The sequence below is a fragment of the Ranitomeya imitator genome, chromosome 1 (assembly GCF_032444005.1).
Source record: "Ranitomeya imitator isolate aRanImi1 chromosome 1, aRanImi1.pri, whole genome shotgun sequence".
Lineage (NCBI taxonomy): Eukaryota > Metazoa > Chordata > Amphibia > Anura > Dendrobatidae > Ranitomeya > Ranitomeya imitator.
The window spans coordinates 407830259-407853830 of record NC_091282.1 but is presented as its reverse complement, the minus strand read 5'-3'; the positions used below and the strand labels follow the sequence as shown (position 1 = coordinate 407853830).

Sequence of the window (23572 nt, the reverse complement as noted above, 5' to 3'; positions counted from 1 at the left end):
ACATATTATTCTTAAATTTAAGATCCATGGGACTGTAGCCAACCTCCCTGGATGTGGCCGCAGGAGGAAAATTGATGACAAATCAAAGAGGTGGATAATCCGAATGGTAAAAAAAGAGCCCAGAAAAGTTCTAAACAGATTAAAGGTGAACTTCAAGCTCAAGGAACATCAGTGTCATATTGCACCATCCGTCGTTGTATGAGCCAAAGTGGACTTCATGGGAGACAGCCAAGGAGGATACCATTGTTGAAAAAAAATCATAAAAAAGCCAAACTGGAATTTGCCAAACTACATGTTGACAAGCCACAAAGCTTCTGGTAGAATGTCCTATGGACAGATGAGACAAAAATTGAACTTTTTGGCAAGGCACATCAGCTCTATGTTCACAAATGGAATAATGAAGCGTATCAAGAAAAGAACACTGTCCCTACTGTGAAACATGGAGGAGGCTCTGTTATGTTTTGGGGCTGCTTTGCTGCATCTGTCACAGGGTGTCCAGAATCTGTGCAGGGTATAATGAAATCTCAAGACTATAAAGGGATTCTAGAGAGAAGTGTGCTGCCCAGTGTCAGAAAACTTGGTCTCAGTCGCAGGTCATGGGTCTTGCAACAGGATAATGACCCAAAACCCACAGCTAAAAACACCCAAGAATGGCTAAGAGGAAAACATTGGACTATTCTGAAGTGGCTTTCTATGAGCCCTGACCTAAATGCTATTAAGCATCTTTGGAAAGAACTGAAACATGCTGTCTGGAAAATTTCAAACACGAGACAACTGGAGCAGTTTGCTCACGAGGAGTGGGAAAAAATACCTGTCGAGAGGTGCAGAAGTCTCATTGACAGTTACAGGAATCATTTGATTGCAGTGATTGCCTCAAACGGTTGTGCAACAAAATATTAAGTTATGGGTACCATCATTTCTATCCAGGCCTATTTCATGAGTTTTATTTTTTTTTAAATTCTGTGGAAGCTTGGTTGAAAAGCAATGTCTGACTTTCATTTGCTCATTTTCATAGATCTTTTAATTATTATTACTTTTGTCAGATTCAAGTTATTTCTGTGACCATTGTGTGTTTTTCTGTCCTTAAACAAGGGGTACCAACAATTTTGACCACGTGTGTAGATGTGACCTGATGCGGTTAAGTAGCAATATATACACACCTGTGACTTTATCGCCCAGTATCTGGTCCCCATTCTTCTTGGAGTCAGCTGAGGCTGGTCTTTGGATACTATGCTGAGACCTGTAAAAGAGAGTTACAAATACTGAACCCTGTGTAAATTTAGAAGTGAGAAACAGAGCATGATGGGGTGATAAGCAATGGAGGAAGAGTGGGTAAGTGGAGTAGGCATGAAGAAAGACAGCTGCTGCTGCCCTGTGGCTAGTAGATAAATCATCCAGGAGATATTGGATCCAGTTGGATGAACACGTAGGTGGGCTGCACTGCCGGAGTAAATCAATTCTTCATAAATGATGATGAGGAAAAGGTTTTTTATTCACGACGCATTTCAACGCCATACCAGAGTCTTTTCCAAGTGAAAAAAAATGTCATGACATTTGTTTTTTTTCACTTGAAAAAGATGCCGATACGGTGTTGAAACGCGTTGTGAATTAAAAAGTATTTTTGTCATTGTCATTTATGAAGAATTTATTTACTCCTGCAGTGCAGCCCACCTACGTGCTCATCCAACTGGATCCAAATACTGAACATTGAATCTCACAGCCATTTTACCTTTAGATGTGCTACTGGTCAAAAACATTATTTAAATCTTGCTTTAAGAGGATAGACATACTTCCTCCCCTTCACAGCAGAAATAACAGAAAGTGCTTGTGGTATTTTTCAATATGTGCCATATTTCATTAGTGTGGATGCAATCAAGTCTCCACAAAATTATGGAGATATGAACATACTGATCTGAAAGCACTATTTTAATTGTGTGTGTTTATTCTATGTATGGCATATGTAAATAAAGGTATAATTTAACCCCCTAAATGATGCAATTGATATCGATTGTAACATTAAAAGGGCAAGCAGAGGGAAGGGGCCCCATCTTCCCTCTGATCTTTGCCATGGTGACCGATGTCGTCATGACAACACCTGTCTCACCAGACTATGGCAAGCTCCTCAGACCATGCACAGATCATAGTCTAAAGGGCTTGTGTCAGTGCATCATTGACAGTTATATGCCATTTCAATGATTTATAACAATGATCAGGCTGCTGAAAGTCAAAGTCCCATAGTGGGAATAAGAAAAAAAGTTTTAAAAAATTGTAAAAATATATATTTTTAAATAATCAGAAAATAAAAATAATCTATATACAGTTGTTCTCAAAAGTTTACATACCCTGGGTTGTTCTGGGTTGTCATTATGAGTTAAATAGAGAAAACACAATAGTTTGACAATAAATGGCTTCATCCAACCACTAACCATGAGTGGAGAAAAAGTTTTGGTGTTATCATTCATATTCTCTGAAATAGGGCCAAAACAGCAAAAATTCTGCAAGAGTATGTAAACTTTTGAGCACAACTGTACATATTTATATATTGTGCCGATAATTTTCTTTTTTCATGTAAAAAAAGTACACGTTTTGTACTGCCGCGTCTGGAACGACCTTCCTCATAAAACTGCCACCTAGTTAACTCCTTCAGTGAGCACCGTAAAAAAAATATAAAATCAAGAAAATATAAAAATCAAGGCAAAAAACAATGCTTTTTCATCATACCCCAAACAAAAAGTGGAATAAAACACAACCAAAAAGACAAATAAAAATGGTACCGCTGAAAACATCAACTTGTCCCGCAAAATATAAGCCACAAGAAAGTTCTATCAGTGGAAAAATAAAAACGTTCTAACTTTGAAAATAAAGCGATATGCTCTTGCTTCGGGGCGGCCTGTGGGGGGCCTTCATGTGGTGATCTGATTAGGTATTCATGTGTATGGCTTCTGACAGGTCACTGATCCCTCAGTGACCTCCTGCTAGTTTACATAATGAATAATATATATATATATATATTAGCTGAAGAGCCCGGTGTTGCCCGGGCATAGTAACTAACTGTGGTTAGTTATAACAAATTATAATGATTATCCTCCATCCCATAGTCCCGTGCCCATATACCCATCATACACATCCTCCATCCCATAGTCCCGTGCCCATATACCCATCATACACATCCTCCAACCCATAGTCCCGTGCCCATATACCCATCATACACATCCTCCATCCCATAGTCCCGTGCCCATATACCCATCATACACATCCTCCATTCCATAGTCCCATGCCCATATACCCATTATACACATCCACCATCCCATAGTCCTGTGCCATATACCCATCACACATCCTCCATCCCATAGTCCCATGCCCATATACCCATCATACATATCCTTCATCCCATAGTCCCATGCCCTTATACCCATCATACACATCCTTCGTTCCATAGGCCCATGCCCATATACCCATCCTCCATCCTATAGTCCCGTGCCCATATACCCATCCCATAGTTCTGTGCCCATATATCCTTTGCCATGGCAACCATTCTGACATCATCATTGCCATGACAACTTATTATGACATCATTGTCACCATGGCAACCATTATGACATGACCATCACCATTGCAACCTATTATGACATAATCGTCACCATAGCAACCATTATGGCATCACCATCGCAACCTATTAGGACATCATCGTCGCCATGGCAAACATTATGACATCATCGTTGGGTGTCAGGTCCGAGCATTCCTACATGAACAGTTTCCTGGAAAGTGGATTGGTTGTCGTGGGCCAGTTGAATGGCCACCAAGGTTTCTCGATCTGACCCACTTAGACTTTTATCTTTGGGGTCATCTGAAGGCAATTGTCTATGCTGTGAGGATACGAGATGTGCAGCATCTGAAACAATGGATACTGGAAGCCTGTGATAGCATTTCTTCTGCAGTGTTACTATCAGTGTGTCAAGAGTGGGAGAAGTGGACAGCACTTTGAACACATTTTATAAGTGGTCATAAACTTGTAAATAACTCATGAAAGAATAAAATAAAAAAGAAATAAAGTTGGATCCAAAATGGCCGACTTCAAAATGGCCGCCATGGTCACCACCCATCTTGAAAAGTTTTCCCCCTCCCAAATACTAATGTGCCACAAACAGGAAGTTGATATTACCAACTATTCCCATTTTATTTTGGTGTATCCATATAAATGGCCCACCCTGTATAATCAGAGGACGGCATGCAAACCTGTTATGATTAGGTGGCCTTGGAGCAGCATGAAAACCTTCACTGGAGTAGGTGGTAACTATACTGACCGCAAACCCTGATCTTATCACCGCAACTAGAAGTAGCCGTGGGGTGTGCCTAACAAAACCTAGACACCTCGACACAGCCGGAGGACTAAATACCCCTAAAGATGGAAGTAGGAAAACTATCTTGCCTCAGAGCAGACCCCCAAAGGATAGGCAGCCCCCCACAAATAATGACTGTGAGTAGGAGAGGAAAAGACACACGCAGGCAGAAAACAGGCTTTAGCAAAGGAGGCCACTTCTAGCTAAATAGAAAAGGACAGGACAGGATACTAAGCGGTCAGCATAAAAAATACTACAAAAATATCCACAGCAGAAAATACAAAACTCCACCACCTAACTAAAGATGTGGAGAGTATATCTGCAACTCCAGAGAATCCAACCAGACTGAGAAAAACAACTGACACAGTCTAAGCTGGACAAATAGAAACAAATGAACAGCACTGAAAATAAGCACACAGCATGTGTGCCTCAGAAAAAGAAACAGACACTTATCTTTGCTGAATTGGCAGCTAAGCAGGAGAGGCCAAGCAGAGATCCAACACTTCAAAAGAAACATTGACAACTGGCCAGGACTAATGAGTCCTGCAAAGCTAAATACCCCAGTCAGAATTGCAATTAGCAGATACACCTGTCCAAGACTGCAGCCCAGGGACAACTGCATTACCATCTACAACCACCGGAGGGAGCCCAAAAGCAGAATTCACAACACAAATCCCCCTCCAGACCCACCTTAGGGCACGAGCATATCATTAACAACAAACTGAAAATAAAGATTAAAAAACAACCACAAGATGGATTTCATCATCCCAAGGTATCACTTTAATCAGTATAACAGCACCAACCTGACACTGTCTGAAGTTTACTGAGCAAAATCCTGCTGACAGGTTCATTTTAAGTGTGACAAATATGCAAAAGAATACAAAATCAGGACGAGGGAAACACTTTTTCACACAACTGTAGGTTTTATTTTACAAGGGGGAATACAATATACAGTAGCAATTGAGAATGGGTTGTCTAGGTAATGAACAACCCTTTAATTAAAGAAAGCACTGAAGAAAGCATAAAAGGGTTACTCCACTACTTTTACATTGATGATCTATCCTAATGATATTAGATCAGTAGGTTTCCTGACACCTAGAACCCCAACCGATTAGCTGTTATCAGTGCCAATGGCAGCCGGATATTCAGAGTTGCTATCACTATTACTTTACATATACAGTTAGGTCCATATATATTTGGACAGAGACAACATTTTTCTAATTTTGGTTATAGACATTACCACAATGAATTTTAAACTAAACAGTTCAGATGCAGTTGAAGGTCAGACTTTCAGCTTTCATTTGAGGGTATGCACATTAAAATTGGATGAAAGGTTTAGGAGTTTCAGCTCTTTAACATTTGCCACCCTGTTTTTAAAGGGACCAAAATTAATTGGACAATTGACTCCAAGGCTATTTCATGGACAGGTGTGGGGAATCCCTTCGCTATGTCATTCTCAATTAAGCAGATAAAAGGCCTGGACTTGATTGGAGGTGTGGTGCTTGCATTTGGAATGTTTTGCTGTGAGGTAAACATGCGGTCAAAGGAGCTCTCCATGCAGGTGAAACAAGCCATCCTTAAGCTGCGAAAACATAAAAAAAAACCATCCGAGCAATTGTTACATTATTAGGAGTGGCAAAATCTACAATTTGGTACATCCTGAGAAAGAAAGAAAGCACTGGTGAACTCATCAATGCAAAAAGCCCTGGGTGCCCACGGAAGACATCAGTGGTGGATGATCGCAGAATAATCTCCATGGTGAAGAGAAACCCCCTCACAACAGCCAACCAAGTGAACAACACTCTCCAGGAGGTAGACATATCAATATCCAAATCTACCATAAAGAAAAGACTGCATGAAAGTAAATACAGAGGGTTCACTGCACGGTGCAAGCCACTCATAAGCATCAAGAATAAAAAGGATAGACTGGACTTTGTTAAAAAACATCTAAAAAATCCAGCACAGTTCTGGAAGAACATTCTTTGGACAGATGAAACCAAGATCAAACTCTACCAGAATGATGGAAAGAGAAAAGTATGGCGAAGGCGTGGTACAGCTCATCATCCAAAGCATACCACATCATCTGTAAAACACGGCGGAGGCAGTGTGATGGCTTGGGCATGCATGGCTGCCAGTGGCACTGGGTCACTAGTGTTTATTGATGATGTGACACAGGACAGAAGCAGCCGAATGAATTCTGAGGTATTCAGAGACATACTGTGTGCTCAGATCCAGCCAAATGCAGCCAAACTGATTGGTCGTCGTTTCATACTACAGATGTACAATGACCCAACACATAAAGCCAAAGCAACCCAGGAGTTTATTAAAGCAAAGAAGTGGAATATTCTTGAATGGCCAAGTCAGTCACCTGATCTCAACCCAATTGAGCATGCATTTCACTTGTTAAAGACTAAACTTCAGACAGAAAGGCCCACAAATAAACAGCAACTGAAAACCATCGCAGTGTAGGCCTGGCAGAGCATCAAAAAGGAAGAAACACAGCGTCTGGTGATGTCCATGAGTTCAATACTTCAGGCAGCCATTGCCAACAAAGGATTTTCAACCAAATACTAAAAATTAACATTTTATTTAAAATTATTGAATCTGTCCAATTACTTTTGGTCCCTTTTAAAACAGGGTGGCACATGTTAAGGAGCTGAAACTCCTAAACCCTTCATCCAATTTTCATGTGGATACCCTCAAATGAAAGCTGAAAGTCTGAACTTCAACTGCATCTGAATTGTTTTGTTTAAAATTCATTGTGGTAATGTCTATAACCAAAATTAGAAAAATATTGTCTCTGTCCAAATATATATGGACCTAACTGTATCACACAATGCTCAGACATAACACATATGTCACTTACACAATGGACTACACTGAACACTCACTCTACTAACATCAATGACTCCCAGCAGATCTCACACTGCTACTTATCTGCTTTTTTCCATAAATGTCTGCTTCTTTGCTGATGGAGGGAGTCTTGCAAGCTATGGGCAGCTCATATTGAGACTTTGCCATGCTCCGTAAGCATATAAAGATTTCTTAGCACCATCTATACCTGTGACTCTTGGATCCACCAATCTTTCAGTAACAGTTATCATTTATTAATGTGAAAGGTGTCAAACTTATAGGTAAAAGAAATGCGTTAATCCCATCATCATCCAATATGGTTAGGGATAAAGAACAGGTGACATTTTTGGCAAGGAATGCATCTTGAGCAGTATATGGAGGCTCCTATGTGGTTTCCTCGAATTCAGCCGCAAGGCCTCCTGGTGATGTCGTAAATGCTCTGTTGGATGCTACATGTACAAAAATATTCTCCCAAACAAGTAGTGCCATTGAAACAAGTGGTATACTGATTGGGAAGAATATGATGCTTACATGCTCGGTATGCCTAAAAATTGAAGGCCAGGTGAGTCACAATCACGTTCTGATGAATTATTAATCTTGTTATTTTGATTCTTTGTATGTTAAGTAAAACACTATGAAGTATATAAATGCTAAATACAAGGTATCTTTTCTCCCATTTGATCTCATAAATATGCATGGCTATATTAGTAATTTGCCACATTTATTATCTGTTCTTGTACAGATGGAGGGATTGTTTCATTCCAGCCTAGCACATGATACAATAGGATTTGGCTATAGTATGTATGGCATGTTCTGTCTTTTGTTATAATGCGCTATTCAGGAGTGACGCGATATCACTTCCCAGACACTGCTGATTGTAAGGATTTGAAATATGGCAGGGGAAAGATCTCTGTAAGGCTGGAGTCACACTTACCGTATGAAAAATCGGTCCGATTCCCTTGGCCAAGAATCGCACCAATGTTCTCCGTATGGTCATCTGTGTGTAATGCGTTTGCAATGTGATGATGTGATTTCCTCGCACCTATATATCCGTATGACATTCGTTTCACATGCATATGGCTTTACATTTCTCACTGCTTTTCCTTATTGAATTTAATGGCTCAATGGGCTGAAATGAGAAAAATGTGTGCGCATTTCTCGCAAGTCACACTGATGGTCTGTGTGGTGTCCGATTTTTTTCTCGCACCCATAGGCTTGCATTGGCGAGACTCGGCCGATATACGTGTATAATCGTAGCATGCTGCGATTTCACTCAAACGTATAATACGCTTGAGGAAAAAAAAGGTGATGGGAGGTGCCCCATAGATTAACACTGGTCCGAGTGCTATGCGATGTTTTCTTGCATAGCACTCGTCCGTATTATAGGCTAGTGTGACTCTGGCCTTATGGTCAGGGTTTTCCTCTTGCTAACAAGGATGATAATTTTTTTATTTAACAAATGATTTGTTACGATAATCGTATGTGTGCAAACATAAGACCTTCTGCTAGATGTCTAACAAAAGCGGTGTTTGATCATTTACCAATGAAGAAAAAGCAAAAATGTAGCGACCGATGCAAATAATGGTTTAAATTATATGACCATATTTTCTTAGGCTAGGTTTATTATTATAAGTGTTGTGGCCGCAAAATAGGTAAATACAGTGCATACAGTGCAACAAAATATTACACATAGCAACACATACAATGCTGCGGAAATTTACTCATACCCTGTGAACTTTTCCACATTTTTTCACTAAAAAGTTTATTTGGATTTTATATGATAAACAAAGTAGCAAGTAATTGTGAAGTGTAAAGGAAATGATACATTGTTTCTTTAAAATATAAATTTGACAAGATCCCTGTTGTTATGATTGATGGGGATACCAGTAGTAGAGTCTTCAGCGATCAGACATACAGTTGAAACCAGAAGTTTTCATACACTATAAAAAAATACAAATATGTATAAAATCTGAATAAACCTTTCCCGTTTTAGGTCAATGAGGATTACCATAATTATGAATATTTGCCAAATGCCAGAAAAATGAGAGAAAAAGTTTTAAGGCATTTTTATTACTTACTGCAAAGTCAAAAGTTTATATACACTAAAATTACTATGCCTTTAAACAATTCTGGACTGCCCATATGGTGATGTCATATATTTGGAAGCTTATTAATTAATTAATTAGAGACACACCTATGGATGTATTTTAATGCACACCTGAAACACACTGCTTTTTTGTGTAGCATCATGGGAAAGTGTCAAGAAATCAGCCAATATATCAGGAAGAGAATTGTGGACTTGCACAAGTATAGCTTGTCCTTGGCACAATTCCAACATGTGCATATCAATCCAAGGACAAAAGCAAAAGACCTTGTGGAGATGATTGCGGAATCTGGTAAGATTGTGTCAATATCCACAGGCCATTACTCCAAAAGAAACAAACAAGCCAGATTAATGTTATGTTTGCAAATGCACACATGATCAAAGACCTTAATTTTGGAGACATGTCCTGTGGTCTGATGAAACTAAAATTGAACTTTTTGGGCATATTGACCATCATTACGTTTGGAGGAAAAAGGGAGAAGATTGGAAGCCTAAGAACACCATCCCAACTGTGAAACACATTGGTGGCAGCATCATGTTGTGGAGTTATTTTGCTGCAGGAGAGACTGATGCACTTCAGAAAATATATGGCATCATAAGAAAAGAAGATTTTGTGGCAATTCTGAAGCAACATCAAGACATCTGCCTGGAAGTTAAAGCTTGGGCGGAAAAAGGGTCTTCCAAATGGACAATGACTCAAAGCATACTGTAAAAATAGTAACAAAGTGGCTAAAGGATAACAAAGTCAATGTTATGGAGTGGCCATCACAAAGCCCTGATCTCAATTCTGTTGAAAATTTATGGGCCAAGCTGAAAAGGCAGGTGCGAGCAAGGAGACCTACAAACCTGGATCATTTACACCAGTTTTGTTAGGAGGAATTAGCCCAAATTCCAACTAACTATTGTGAGAAGGATATCCCAAATGTTTGACCCAAGTCATTCAGTTTAAGGTCAATGGTACCAAATACTAATGAAATGTATGCAAACTTTTGACTTTGCAATAAGTAATAAAAATGCCTTTAAACATTTTCTCTCTCTCATTATTCTGGCATTTGGAAAATATTAATAATTTTGGAAATCCTAAATGACCTAAAACGTGAAAGGTTTTTTTCTGATTTCATGTCAGATATTGAGAAAAACGTGCATATGTGTCTTTTTAGATAGTGTATGCAAAGTTCTGGTTTCAACTTTAAATACAACCAAAATGCTTCTGTGTGATGTGCAATATGTGAGCAATTAGGGCCTCATTTTAAACCTTTGGCCAGGGCCCCACTTTACCTAAAACCGGCCCTTGAGCACACAGCCACTGATAGGCTGCTGCAAACCCAAGAAAAGATTAATGCATAAAAAGAAGGAGCAAACGGGTTATTCTCCGCTGCTGTGAAAGATGCCAATACAGTAGTATGGAAAACAATGGTCACCCAAAAGGTAACCACAACGAAGAGATCCAGAATAACGTGAATTAAGGCTTTTATTGGAAAACTTGTAAAATGCATAAAATGCCCAAGCACCCTAACTGTTATGTTTGCTAATGACAGGTGTTATGAAGGCAATCCAGAAACACAGTGTGCTTACCGATCAGAGCGCACACAGTGATCTGACAAATACCCAAAAATACAAGAACGAGCTCTGAGACGTGGAAACTCTGTAGACTGCACACCTGATCCTATCCTAAACACAACTAAAAGCGGCTGTGGATTGCGCCTAACAACTACCTAGGCAACTCGGCACAGCCTAAGAAACTAGCTAGCCTGAAGATAGAAAAATAGGCCTGACTTGCCCCAGAGAAATTCCCCAAAGGAAAAGGCAGCCCCCCACATATGATGACTGTGAGTAAGATGAAAAGACAAAACGTAGGGATGAAATAGATTCAGCAAAGTGGGGCCCGATATTCTAGGACAGAGCGAGGACAGTAAAGCGAACTTTGCAGTCTACAAAAAACCCTAAAGCAAAACCACGCAAAGGGGGCAAAAAAAAAAAACCCACCGTGCCGAACTAACGGCACGGCGGTACACCCTTTGCGTCTCAGAGCTTCCAGCAAAACAAAAGACAAGCTGGACAGAAAAAAAGCAACAAAAAAGCAAAAAGCACTTAGCTATACAGGGCAGCAGGTCACAGGAACAATCAGGAGAAGCTCAGATCCAACACTGAAACATTGACAAGGAGCAAGGATAGCAGCATCAGGCGGAGTTAAGTAATGAAGCAGTTAACGAGCTCACCAGAACACCTGAGGGAGGAAGCTCAGAAGCTGCAGTACCACTTGTGACCACAGGAGTGAATACAGCCACAGAATTCACAACAGTACCCCCCCTTGAGGAGGGGTCACCGAACCCTCACCAGAGCCCCCAGGCCGACCAGGATGAGCCGCATGAAAGGCACGAACAAGATCGGAAGCATGAACATCAGAGGCAAAAACCCAGGAATTATCTTCCTGAGCATAACCCTTCCATTTAACCAGATACTGGAGTTTCCGTCTAGAAACACGAGAATCCAAAATCTTCTCCACAATATACTCCAATTCCCCCTCCACCAAAACCGGGGCAGGAGGCTCAACAGATGGAACCATAGGTGCCACGTATCTCCGCAACAACGACCTATGGAATACATTATGTATGGAAAAGGAGTCTGGGAGGGTCAAATGAAAAGACACAGGATTGAGAACCTCAGAAATCCTATACAGACCAATAAAACGAGGTTTAAATTTCGGAGAGGAAACCTTCATAGGAATATGACGAGAAGATAACCAAACCAGATCCCCAACACGAAGTCGGGGACCCACACGGCGTCTGCGATTAGCGAAAAGTTGAGCTTTCTCCTGGGACAAGATCAAATTGTCCACTACCTGAGTCCAGATCTGCTGCAACCTATCCACCACAGAATCCACACCAGGACAGTCCGAAGACTCAACCTGTCCTGAAGAGAAACGAGGATGGAACCCAGAATTGCAAAAAAAATGGAGAAACCAAGGTAGCCGAACTGGCCCGATTATTAAGGGCGAACTCAGCCAACGGCAAAAAGGACACCCAATCATCCTGGTCTGCAGAAACAAAACATCTCAGATATGTTTCCAAGGTCTGATTGGTTCGTTCGGTCTGGCCATTAGTCTGAGGATGGAAAGCCGAGGAAAAGGATAGGTCAATGCCCATCCTACCACAAAAGGCTCGCCAAAACCTTGAAACAAACTGGGAACCTCTGTCAGAAACAATATTCTCAGGAATGCCATGCAACCGAACCACATGCTGAAAGAACAAAGGTACCAAATCAGAGGAGGAAGGCAATTTAGCCAAGGGCACCAGATGGACCATTTTAGAAAAGCGATCACAGACCACCCAAATGACTGACATCTTTTGAGAAACGGGAAGGTCAGAAATGAAATCCATCGAAATATGTGTCCAAGGCCTCTTTGGGACCGGCAAGGGCAAAAGCAACCCACTGGCACGAGAACAGCAGGGCTTAGCCCTAGCACAAATCCCACAGGACTGCACAAAAGTACGTACATCCCGTGACAGAGATGGCCACCAGAAGGATCTAGCCACTAACTCTCTGGTACCAAAGATTCCAGGATGACCAGCCAACACCGAACAATGAAGTTCAGAGATAAGTTTATTAGTCCACCTATCAGGGACGAACAGTTTCTCTGCTGGACAACGATCAGGTTTATTCGCCTGAAATTTTTGCAGCACCCGCCGCAAATCAGGGGAGATGGCAGACACAATGACTCCTTCCTTGAGGATACCCGCTGGCTCAGATAAACCCGGAGAGTCGGGCACAAAACTCCTAGACAGAGCATCCGCCTTCACATTTTTAGAGCCCGGAAGGTACGAAATCACAAAGTCGAAGCGGGCAAAAAATAACGACCAACGGGCCTGTCTAGGATTCAAGCGCTTGGCAGACTCGAGATAAGTCAAGTTCTTATGATCAGTCAATACCACCACGCGATGCTTAGCTCCTTCAAGCCAATGACGCCACTCCTCGAATGCCCACTTCATGGCCAGCAACTCTCGATTGCCCACATCATAATTACGCTCAGCGGGCGAAAACTTCCTGGAAAAGAAAGCACATGGTTTCATCACTGAGCAATCAGAACCTCTCTGTGACAAAACCGCCCCTGCTCCAATCTCAGAAGCATCAACCTCGACCTGGAACGGAAGAGAAACATCTGGCTGACACAACACAGGGGCAGAACAAAAACGACGCTTCAACTCCTGAAAAGCTTCCACAGCAGCAGAAGACCAATTAACCAAATCAGCACCCTTCTTGGTCAAATCGGTCAATGGTTTGGCAATGCTAGAAAAATTACAGATGAAGCGACGATAAAAATTAGCAAAGCCCAGGAACTTTTGCAGACTTTTCAGAGATGTCGGCTGAATCCAATCCTGGATGGCTTGGACCTTAACTGGATCCATCTCGATAGTAGAAGGGGTAAAGATGAACCCCAAAAATGAAACTTTCTGCACACCGAAGAGACACTTTGATCCCTTCACAAACAAAGAGTTAGCACGCAGGACCTGAAAAACCATTCTGACCTGCTTCACATGAGACTCCCAATCATCTGAGAAGATCAAAATGTCATCCAAGTAAACAATCAGGAATTTATCCAGATACTCACGGAAGATGTCATGCATAAAAGACTGAAACACAGATGGAGCATTGGCAAGTCCGAACGGCATCACTAGATACTCAAAATGACCCTCGGGCGTATTGAATGCAGTTTTCCATTCATCTCCTTGCCTGATTCTCACAGACGCACCACGAAGATCTATCTTAGTGAACCAACTAGCCCCCTTAATCCGAGCAAACAAGTCAGATAACAATGGCAAGGGATACTGAAATTTAACAGTGATCTTATTAAGAAGGCGGTAATCAATACACGGTCTCAGCGAACCATCCTTCTTGGCTACAAAGAAGAACCCTGCTCCCAGTGGTGATGACGATGGGCGAATATGTCCCTTCTCCAGGGATTCCTTCACATAACTGCGCATAGCGGCGTGTTCGGGCACGGATAAATTAAATAATCGACCTTTAGGGAATTTACTACCAGGAATCAAATTGATAGCACAATCACAATCCCTATGCGGATGTAGAGCATCGGACTTGGGCTCTTCAAATACATCCTGATAATCAGATAAGAACTCTGGGACCTCAGAAGGGGTGGATGACGAAATCGACAAAAATGGAACATCACCATGTACCCCCTGACAACCCCAGCTGGATACCGACATGGAATTCCAATCCAATACTGGATTATGGGTTTGTAGCCATGGCAACCCCAACACGACCACATCATGCAGATTATGCAACACCAGAAAGCGAATAACTTCCTGATGTGCAGGAGCCATGCACATGGTCAGCTGGGCCCAGTATTGAGGTTTATTCTTGGCCAAAGGTGTAGCATCAATTCCTCTCAATGGAATAGGACACCGCAAAGGCTCCAAGAAAAACCCACAACGTTTAGCATAATCCAAATCCATCAGATTCAGGGCAGCGCCCGAATCCACAAACGCCATGACAGAAAACGACGACAAAGAGCATATCAAGGTAATGGACAGAAGGAATTTGGACTGTACAGTACCAATGACGGCAGACCTAGCGGACCGCTTAGTGCGCTTAGGACAATCAGAAATAGCATGAGTGGAATCACCACAGTAGAAACACAGACCATTCAGACGTCTGTATTCCTGCCGTTCAACTCTAGTCATAGTCCTATCGCACTGCATAGGCTCAGGTTTAACCTCAGGCAGTACCGCCAAATGGTGCACAGATTTACGCTCGCGCAAGCGTCGACCGATCTGAATGGCCAAAGACAAAGACTCATTCAAACCAGCAGGCATAGGAAATCCCACCATGACATCCTTAAGAGCCTCAGAGAGACCCTTTCTGAACAAAGCTGCCAGCGCAGATTCATTCCACTGAGTGAGTACTGACCATTTCCTAAATTTCTGACAATATACTTCTATATCATCCTGACCCTGGCACAAAGCCAGCAAATTTTTCTCAGCCTGATCCACTGAATTAGGCTCATCGTACAGCAATCCGAGCGCCAGGAAAAACGCATCGACACTACTCAATGCAGGGTCTCCTGGCGCAAGAGAAAATGCCCAGTCTTGAGGGTCGCCGCGCAAAAAAGAAATAATAATCAAAACCTGTTGAATAGGATTACCAGAAGAATGAGGTTTCAAGGCCAGAAATAGCTTACAATTATTTTTGAAACTTAGAAACTTAGTTCTATCTCCAAAAAACAAATCAGGAATAGGAATTCTTGGTTCTAACATAGATTTCTGATCAATAGTATCTTGAATTTTTTGTACATTTATAACGAGATTATCCATTGAAGAGCACAGACCCTGAATATCCATGTCCACACCTGTGTCCAGAATACCCAAATGTCTAGGGGAAAAAAAAAGTGAACACAGAGCAGAAAAAAAAAAAATGATGTCAGAACTTTTTCTTTCCCTCTATTGAGAATCATTAGTTTGGCTCCTTGTACTGTTATGTTTGCTAATGACAGGTGTTATGAAGGCAATCCAGAAACACAGTGTGCTTAGCGATCAGAGCGCACACAGTGATCTGACAAATACCCAAAAATACAAGAACGAGCTCTGAGACGTGGAAACTCTGTAGACTGCACACCTGATCCTATGCTAAACACAACTAAAAGCGGCTGTGGATTGCGCCTAACAACTACCTAGGCAACTCGGCACAGCCTAAGAAACTAGCTAGCCTGAAGATAGAAAAATAGGCCTGACTTGCCCCAGAGAAATTCCCCAAAGGAAAAGGCAGCCCCCCACATATAATGACTGTGAGTAAGATGAAAAGACAAAACGTAGGGATGAAATAGATTCAGCAAAGTGGGGCCCGATATTCTAGGACAGAGCGAGGACAGTAAAGCGAACTTTGCAGTCTACAAAAAACCCTAAAGCAAAACCACGCAAAGGGGGCAAAAAAAAAACCCACCGTGCCGAACTAACGGCACGGCGGTACACCCTTTGCGTCTCAGAGCTTCCAGCAAAACAAAAGACAAGCTGGACAGAAAAAAAGCAACAATAAAGCAAAAAGCACTTAGCTATACAGAGCAGCAGGTCACAGGAACAATCAGGAGAAGCTCAGATCCAACACTGAAACATTGACAAGGAGCAAGGATAGCAGCATCAGGCGGAGTTAAGTAATGAAGCAGTTAACGAGCTCACCAGAACACCTGAGGGAGGAAGCTCAGAAGCTGCAGTACCACTTGTGACCACAGGAGTGAATTCAGCCACAGAATTCACAACACCTAACACAAGGTGAAGGCTAAGTGCAGTACATCATTCAATTATATCAAATGCACGGTAGTGGTTACCATAATCACATATTCGTCCAGTACACCTCTAGCTGCCTGAGCATGCCCATAATGCATAAAGTGCCAGTGTACATAATCAGACCTTATGATGATATCTACCTGCAGTCAGCACAGCCTTCCACCTCACCCCAACGCGCGTTTCGCACCAGGCTTCTTCCGGGGGTGTGACGATGCATTTTACAAGTTTTCCAATAAAAGCCTTAATTCACATTATTCTGGATCTCTTCGTTGTGGTTACCTTTTGGGTGACCATTGTTTTCCATAGTGTATTTGGAAGTGCCAGCTTTATTAATTTGGACGTTGGTTATCATATCAATACAGTAGTATGTGGTTTATTCGTCAATGCGTTTCAAAGTATACAAGTCGTGGTTGTCCTGATGAAAAAGTTGTATACCTTGAAACACGTTGACGAATAAACCACATACTACTGGATTGGCATCTTCCATTCTTTCAGAGCAGCGCAGAACAACCCATTTGCTCCTTCTTTTCATGAAAGAATAATGACATAGCCACTTCCCAACTGACCTAAACCTTAGGAAGAACTTGTGGGTCCTTCTTAAATGGTAGATTTCCAGTGAGAGATAACGCTACACCTCTCTGAACAGTGCTGGTTGGCTGTGGTTGGTGGTGCCAAAAAAGTTGATCATTAACAGATTAAGAAACTGACAGACTGCATGGATGGAAGTATTATGTCTATCATTGAAAAGAAGATTGGCTATATTGGTCACTGATATTTTTTTTTAATGGATTTTTGTACACTTGAGTTGTTTGGTTATTATTCTCACTTTAACAGATGAAAATAAACTATTGAGATGGGAAAATGTATATTTTTCATTTAGTTTCATAACATTTCTTCACAATAGTAGTCCAATAATTATGTTCAAATAAATATTTTCCTAAGAAATACAAAACTTCACTCTTACTTTCTAAAATATTCAGGTTTCAGGTTTATTAGCCTTTTGGATTGACTGACAGCTCTGTGGTTGTTTAATAATACCATTATTCATCAATAATACAAACTATCTAATAATTGTATACAGTGTACTTTTTTACATATTTGATAAGGCTATTTAAATGCATGAGGTGTCCTACCTCCATCTTTGTTTTTACTTATTTCGCTTTAATCCTACCATAGACTGTAAATATATTTTCTGTAATTTTAGTGCTCTTTGCCATTGCCATACTGAGTGATGCTTTTCAACAATTTCTGCATGCAGATTTTGTCCAGTTGACGCTGTAGACAATAGAGCTGCCAGGAATGTTTTGTGTTTTCATGGGAATACTTTGTTCTACTCAGATAGCTATGTACAGGACTTGTAGCTCTTAGGTTAATTCTGACTATAGCTGATGATAGCACACTTTACCTTAGGTGCCATCCTTGTAGGCAGTGTATGGACATCCAGTGTTTCCCACTTTACCCCTCTTTACTGTTCTCACACACACACGCTCTCAACACATCCAGCTTTTAGCACCCATCCAAGTTCCTATATCTTTCTATCTCCAGATCATCAGATTTATCTCCCCATCAGGGCCGGCTCCAGGTTTTTGAGGGCCCCGGGCGAAAGAGTCTCAGTTGGCCCCCCCTTTAACACATACCACGATTCATGATCGCATATAAACACAGCCATGTAGTATATAACACAGCCCACGTAGTATATAGCACAGCCACGTAGCATATAACACAGCCACGTAGTATATAGTACAGCCCACGTTGCATATAACAGCCCATATAGTATATAGCACAGCCACATAGTATATAGCACAGCCCACGTAGCATATAACAGCCCACGTAGTATATAGAACAGCCATGTAGTATATAGAGACACTTGCCCCATATAGTGCTGCACAAACGTTATGGCCCCATAGATGCTCCATACAGACACTCGCCCCATATAGTGCTGCACAAACGTTATGGCCGCATAGATGCTCCATACAGACACTTGTCCCATATAGTGCTGCACAAACGTTGATTATGGCCCCATAAGATGCTCCATACAGACACTTACCCCATATAGTGCTGCACAAACATTATTGCCCCATAAGATGCTCCATACAGACACTTACCCCATATAGTGCTGCACAAACGTTATGGCCCCATACAGACACTTGTCCCATATAGTGCTGCACAAACGTTATGGCCCCATATAGACAATTGTCCCATATAGTACTGCACAAACATTATGGCCCCATACAGACACTTGCCCTATATAGTGCTGCACAAACGTTATGGCCCCATATAGATACTTGTCCCATATAGTGCTGCACAAACATTATGGCCCCATACAGACACTTGCCCCATATAGTGCTGCACAAATGTTATGGCCCCATATAGACACTTGTCGCATATAGTGCTGCACAAACATTATGGCCCCATACAGACACTTGCCCTATATAGTGCTGCACAAACGTTATGGCCCCATATAGACACTTGCCCCATATAATGCTGCACAAACGTTATGGCCCCATATAGACACTTGCCCCATGTAGTGCTGCACAAACGTTATGGCCCCATAAGATGCTCCATACAGTCACTTGCCCCATTTGCTGTTGCTGCGATAAAAAAATATACAATATTCACCTGTCCTCGTTCCGGCTGCCACTCCATCTTCAGCGTCTTCTGCACTGACGTTCAGGCAAAGGGCGCGTACTAACCACGTCACCGCGCCCTCTGACCTCAGTGTCACTGCAGAAGACGCTGAAGACGGAGGCAGAGCGGTGGCTGCAACGAGGAGCAGGTGAGTATCGCGCAGCTCATGGAGCGGTGCAGTCCCTGCTTCCCGGTGCGGCAGCTTCTTCCTGTATTGAGCGGTCACCATTACCGCTCATTACAGTAATGAATATGCGGCTCCACCCTTATGGGAGGTGGAGCCACATATTCATTACTGTAATGAGCGGTACCATGTGAACGTTCAGTACAGGAAGAAGCTGGGGAGCCAGGGACCTGCAGGGACCACGCCAACCGCCAGGAGTAGGTAGGTGAGTATAATTAGACAGCCCCCAGCCGCTCCCCCTCCCGGAGGTCCTAGGCACTGGCAGCTGCCTGCCTGCCCCTAACGCCGGCCCTGAATGGGCCCCCCTGTCTCACCAGGGCCCTGGCACTTGCCCGGGTACGCCGGGTGCTGACGCCAGCCCTGCTCCCCATCTTACCCTCCCTCTGCTCCTCCCTGCCAGTATATGCCCATTCAGATATGCTATTCTGTTCAGGGCAGCTAACAAAAGTCACCATCTTAGGCCTCTTTCACACTTCCGTCTTTCAGCTCCCGTCACAATCCGTCGTTTTTTGAGAATGCAGGATCCCGCAAAAAAATTTGCAGGGTCCTGCATTTTCCCATAGACTTGTAGTAGCGACGGATTGTGACGGATGGCCATCCGTTTCATCCGTCGTGCACTGGAACCATTGGAAAATAGTGGTCCGTCATGGAGAGAAAACATTCAGAGGAACGTTTTTTATGCACGTCGGAAAATTGGTCAGCGACGGGTCCTACGCTGTCCATCGTCAGCTATAATGGAAGCCTATGGGCGCAGGGTCCTTCGCTGACCGTCACACACAGGAATCCAGCGACGTATCACATTTTTCCCCTCTGAGCATGCCCGGAAGGATTTTCATCTCTCTCTCTTTCTCTCTCTCTCTCTCGTCCCCGGGCATTTGATTCCCAGAAATTTCTCCATTGACATTGTGGCAACAACACAAATGACGCATCCGTCATTACACTGGATGCGTCACACACGGTTTTCACTATTTTCGTGACGTCCGTCGATACGTCATTTTACTGCACAACGACGCACAGCAGAAGACGGAAGTGTGAAAGAGGCCTTAAAGGGAATCTGTCACATTAATATGGACATATAGGCTATAGACTGCTGAGCACAGTCCTCCCTGAGTGTCTAATATCAGCTGTGTTGCTGAGAAATCATCTTATCACGTCATATAAATGACCTCTTCCAGGTTGAAGGGGGAATTACCAGTGTGAGACAAGTAACTAACACAGAACAGGAGAAATTAACTTTATTTTCTTACAAACATATTTTTTTGCTTCTCTCTGAGCTCTGATGCAAGAATACTGCACCACTGGCTCCAAGCAAGCTGGAAGCTGAAGCTGAGAGGAGCCTGCAGATGTGTCAGTTATAGTCACACACAGCTCTGCAGTGAGATCAGGAGAGCAGATAGCGGCCATTACACATCACACAGGTAACACTGGTAACCATTATAAATCACACTAGTAGCACTGTGTGATTTATAATGAACCAGTGTCAATAAAGTTATAAAGTTACTAGCTGAAGAGCCGGCGTTTCCTGGGCATAGTAAATATCTGTGGTTAGTTATAGCACCTAACTTCTCTTATTTTCCCATCATGCCTCTCATTTTCCCCCTCACATCTCTCATTTTCTCCCTTATACCTCTCATTTTCCCCCTCATTCCTCTTATTTTTCCCCTCACTCCTCTCATTCCTCCCTAACACTTGTCATTTCGACCTCACATCTGTCATTTTCCGATCACTCCTCTCATTTTGCACTCACCTTTTCATTTTCACCTCACACCCCTCATTTTCACCTCACATCTCTCATTTTCCCCTCAGTATATACATGTTTGTCATCTCCCTTATATATAGTATACACCTGTATGTCATCTCCTGTATATTTTCTATATACCTGTATGTCATCTCCCCTGTAAATAGTATATACCTGCTGTATGTCATCTCCTCCTGTATATCCTGTATATTGTATATACCTATGTGTCATCTCCTTCTGTATATAGTATATACCTGTATGTCATCTCTTCTGTATATACTATTTACCTGTATGTCATCTCCTCCTATATATAGTATATACCTGTATGTCATCTCCTGTTTATAGTATATACCTGTATGTTATCTCCCCTGTATATAGTATATACCTGCTGTATGTCATCTCCTCCTCTATATAGCTATGTGTCATCTACTCTTTTATATAGTATATACCTGTATGTCATCTCCTCCTGTATGTAGTATATACGTGTGTCATCTCCTCCTGTATATAGTATATACCTGTAAGTCATCTCCTCCTGTATATAGTATATACCTGTGTGTCATCTGCTCCTGTTTATAGTATATACCTGTGTGTCATCTCCTATAGTATGTACCTGTATGTCATCTCCTCCTGTATATAGTATATACCTGTGTGTCATCTCCTCCTGTAAATAGTATATACCTGTGTGTCATCTGCTCCTGTATATAGTATATATCTGTGTGTCATCTCCTCCTGTATATAGTATATACGTGTGTCATCTCCCCTGTATATAGTCTATACCTGTGTCATCTCCTCCTGTATATAGTGTATACCCCTGTGTCATCTCCTCCTGTATATAGTATATATCTGTGTGTCATCTCCTCCTGTATATAGTATATATATGTGTGTCATCTCCCCTGTATATAGTATATATCTGGGTGTCATCTCCTCCAGTATATAGTATATACCTGTGTGTCATCTCCTCCTGTATATAGTGTATATATGTGTGTCATCTTCCCTGTATATAGTATATACCTGTATGTCATCTCCTCCTGTATATAGTATATACGTGTGTCATCTCCTCCTCTATATAGTATATACCTGTATGTCATCTCCTCCTATATATAGTATATACCTGTATGTCATCTCCTCCTGTATATAGTATATACCTGTAAGTCATCTCCTCCTGTCTATAGTATATACCTGTGTGTCATCTCTCCTGTGTATAGTATATACCTGTGTGTCATATCCTCCTGTATATAGTATATACCTGTGTATAATCTCCTCCTGTATTAGACCTCGTTCACAGGTTATTTGGTCAGTATTTTTACCTCAGTATTTGTAAGCTAAATTGGCAGCCTGATAAATCTCCAGCCAACAGGAAGCCCTCCCCCCTGGCAGTATATATTAGCTCACACATACACATAATAGACAGGTCATGTGACTGACAGCTGCCGTATTTCCTATATGATATAACATCAGAAAAAATGGAGATATAGTCCAATGTAATCACAATGCATAAATTTATTAGAATATAATATATAAATAACAAATAAACACATATACAACGACTAGGATCAGGGAAAGGTTTGGGCAGTATGTCCTGACAAAAAGGATCTTATTTATCACGGGCAAGAAATGCTAAAGTGCCACAAGAATAAACCTATAAGGTCCAACCAATGATTAATAATAAGCAACAAGTCTCAGACTCAATGTAATAAATAGCGCGCTACACCATAGTTAGGACCTGGTTAAATGCTCACAAGTGTGTTTACCCATAATGTACTTAGTCAGGACACATACCCACGCCGCCACCGACGCGCATTTCACTTCTTTATCAAGGTGCGGCTTTGGTCTCAGCAGCACCACTACACTAATGGTACCTTGTATGGGTTATGTTTATTTACGTATTTCCTATATGGTACATTTGTTGCTCTTGTAATTTGTCTGCTTATTAATCAGATTTTTATTTTTGAATGATAATAACAGACTTGTGTGTGTTTTAGGGTGAGTTTCATGTGTCAAGTTGTGTGTGTTGAGTTGCACGTGGCAATATGCATATAGCGACTTTTGTGAGATGAGTTTTGCGTGGCGACATGCGTGTAGCAACTTTTTGTGTGTCGAGTTGCATGTGACAGGTTAGTGTAGCAAGTTGTGTGCAGCAAGTTTAGCGCATGGCGAGTTTTGCGCCTGGTGAGTTTTATGTGTGGTGCGTTTTGAGTATGTGCAAGTTTTGTGTGAGGCAACTTTTGCATGTGTTGCAACTTTTGTGCATGTGGCAATTTTTCCGCGTGTGCAAGTTTTGCGTGTGGCGAGTTTTCCATGAGGTGAGCTTTGAACGTGTGGCGAGTTTTGGGTGAGCCTAGTTTTGCATGTGGCGAGTTTTGCGCGTGGCGAGTTTTGAGCGGTGACTTTTGTGTTTCGACTTTTATGTGGCGAGGTTGGTATATGTGT

General features: G+C 42.0%; 1 protein-coding gene across 1 annotated transcript in view; it reads right to left on the bottom strand.

Moving 5' to 3' along the window:
• Positions 1-23572, bottom strand: part of LOC138674946 (uncharacterized) — a 250063-nt gene that overhangs the window by 154306 nt on the left and 72185 nt on the right. Inside the window, exon 4 of the mRNA XM_069762797.1 lies at positions 1161-1240. Within this exon, the coding sequence (XP_069618898.1) occupies positions 1161-1240 (80 nt within the window). The remainder of the gene's footprint in view (positions 1-1160; positions 1241-23572) is intronic.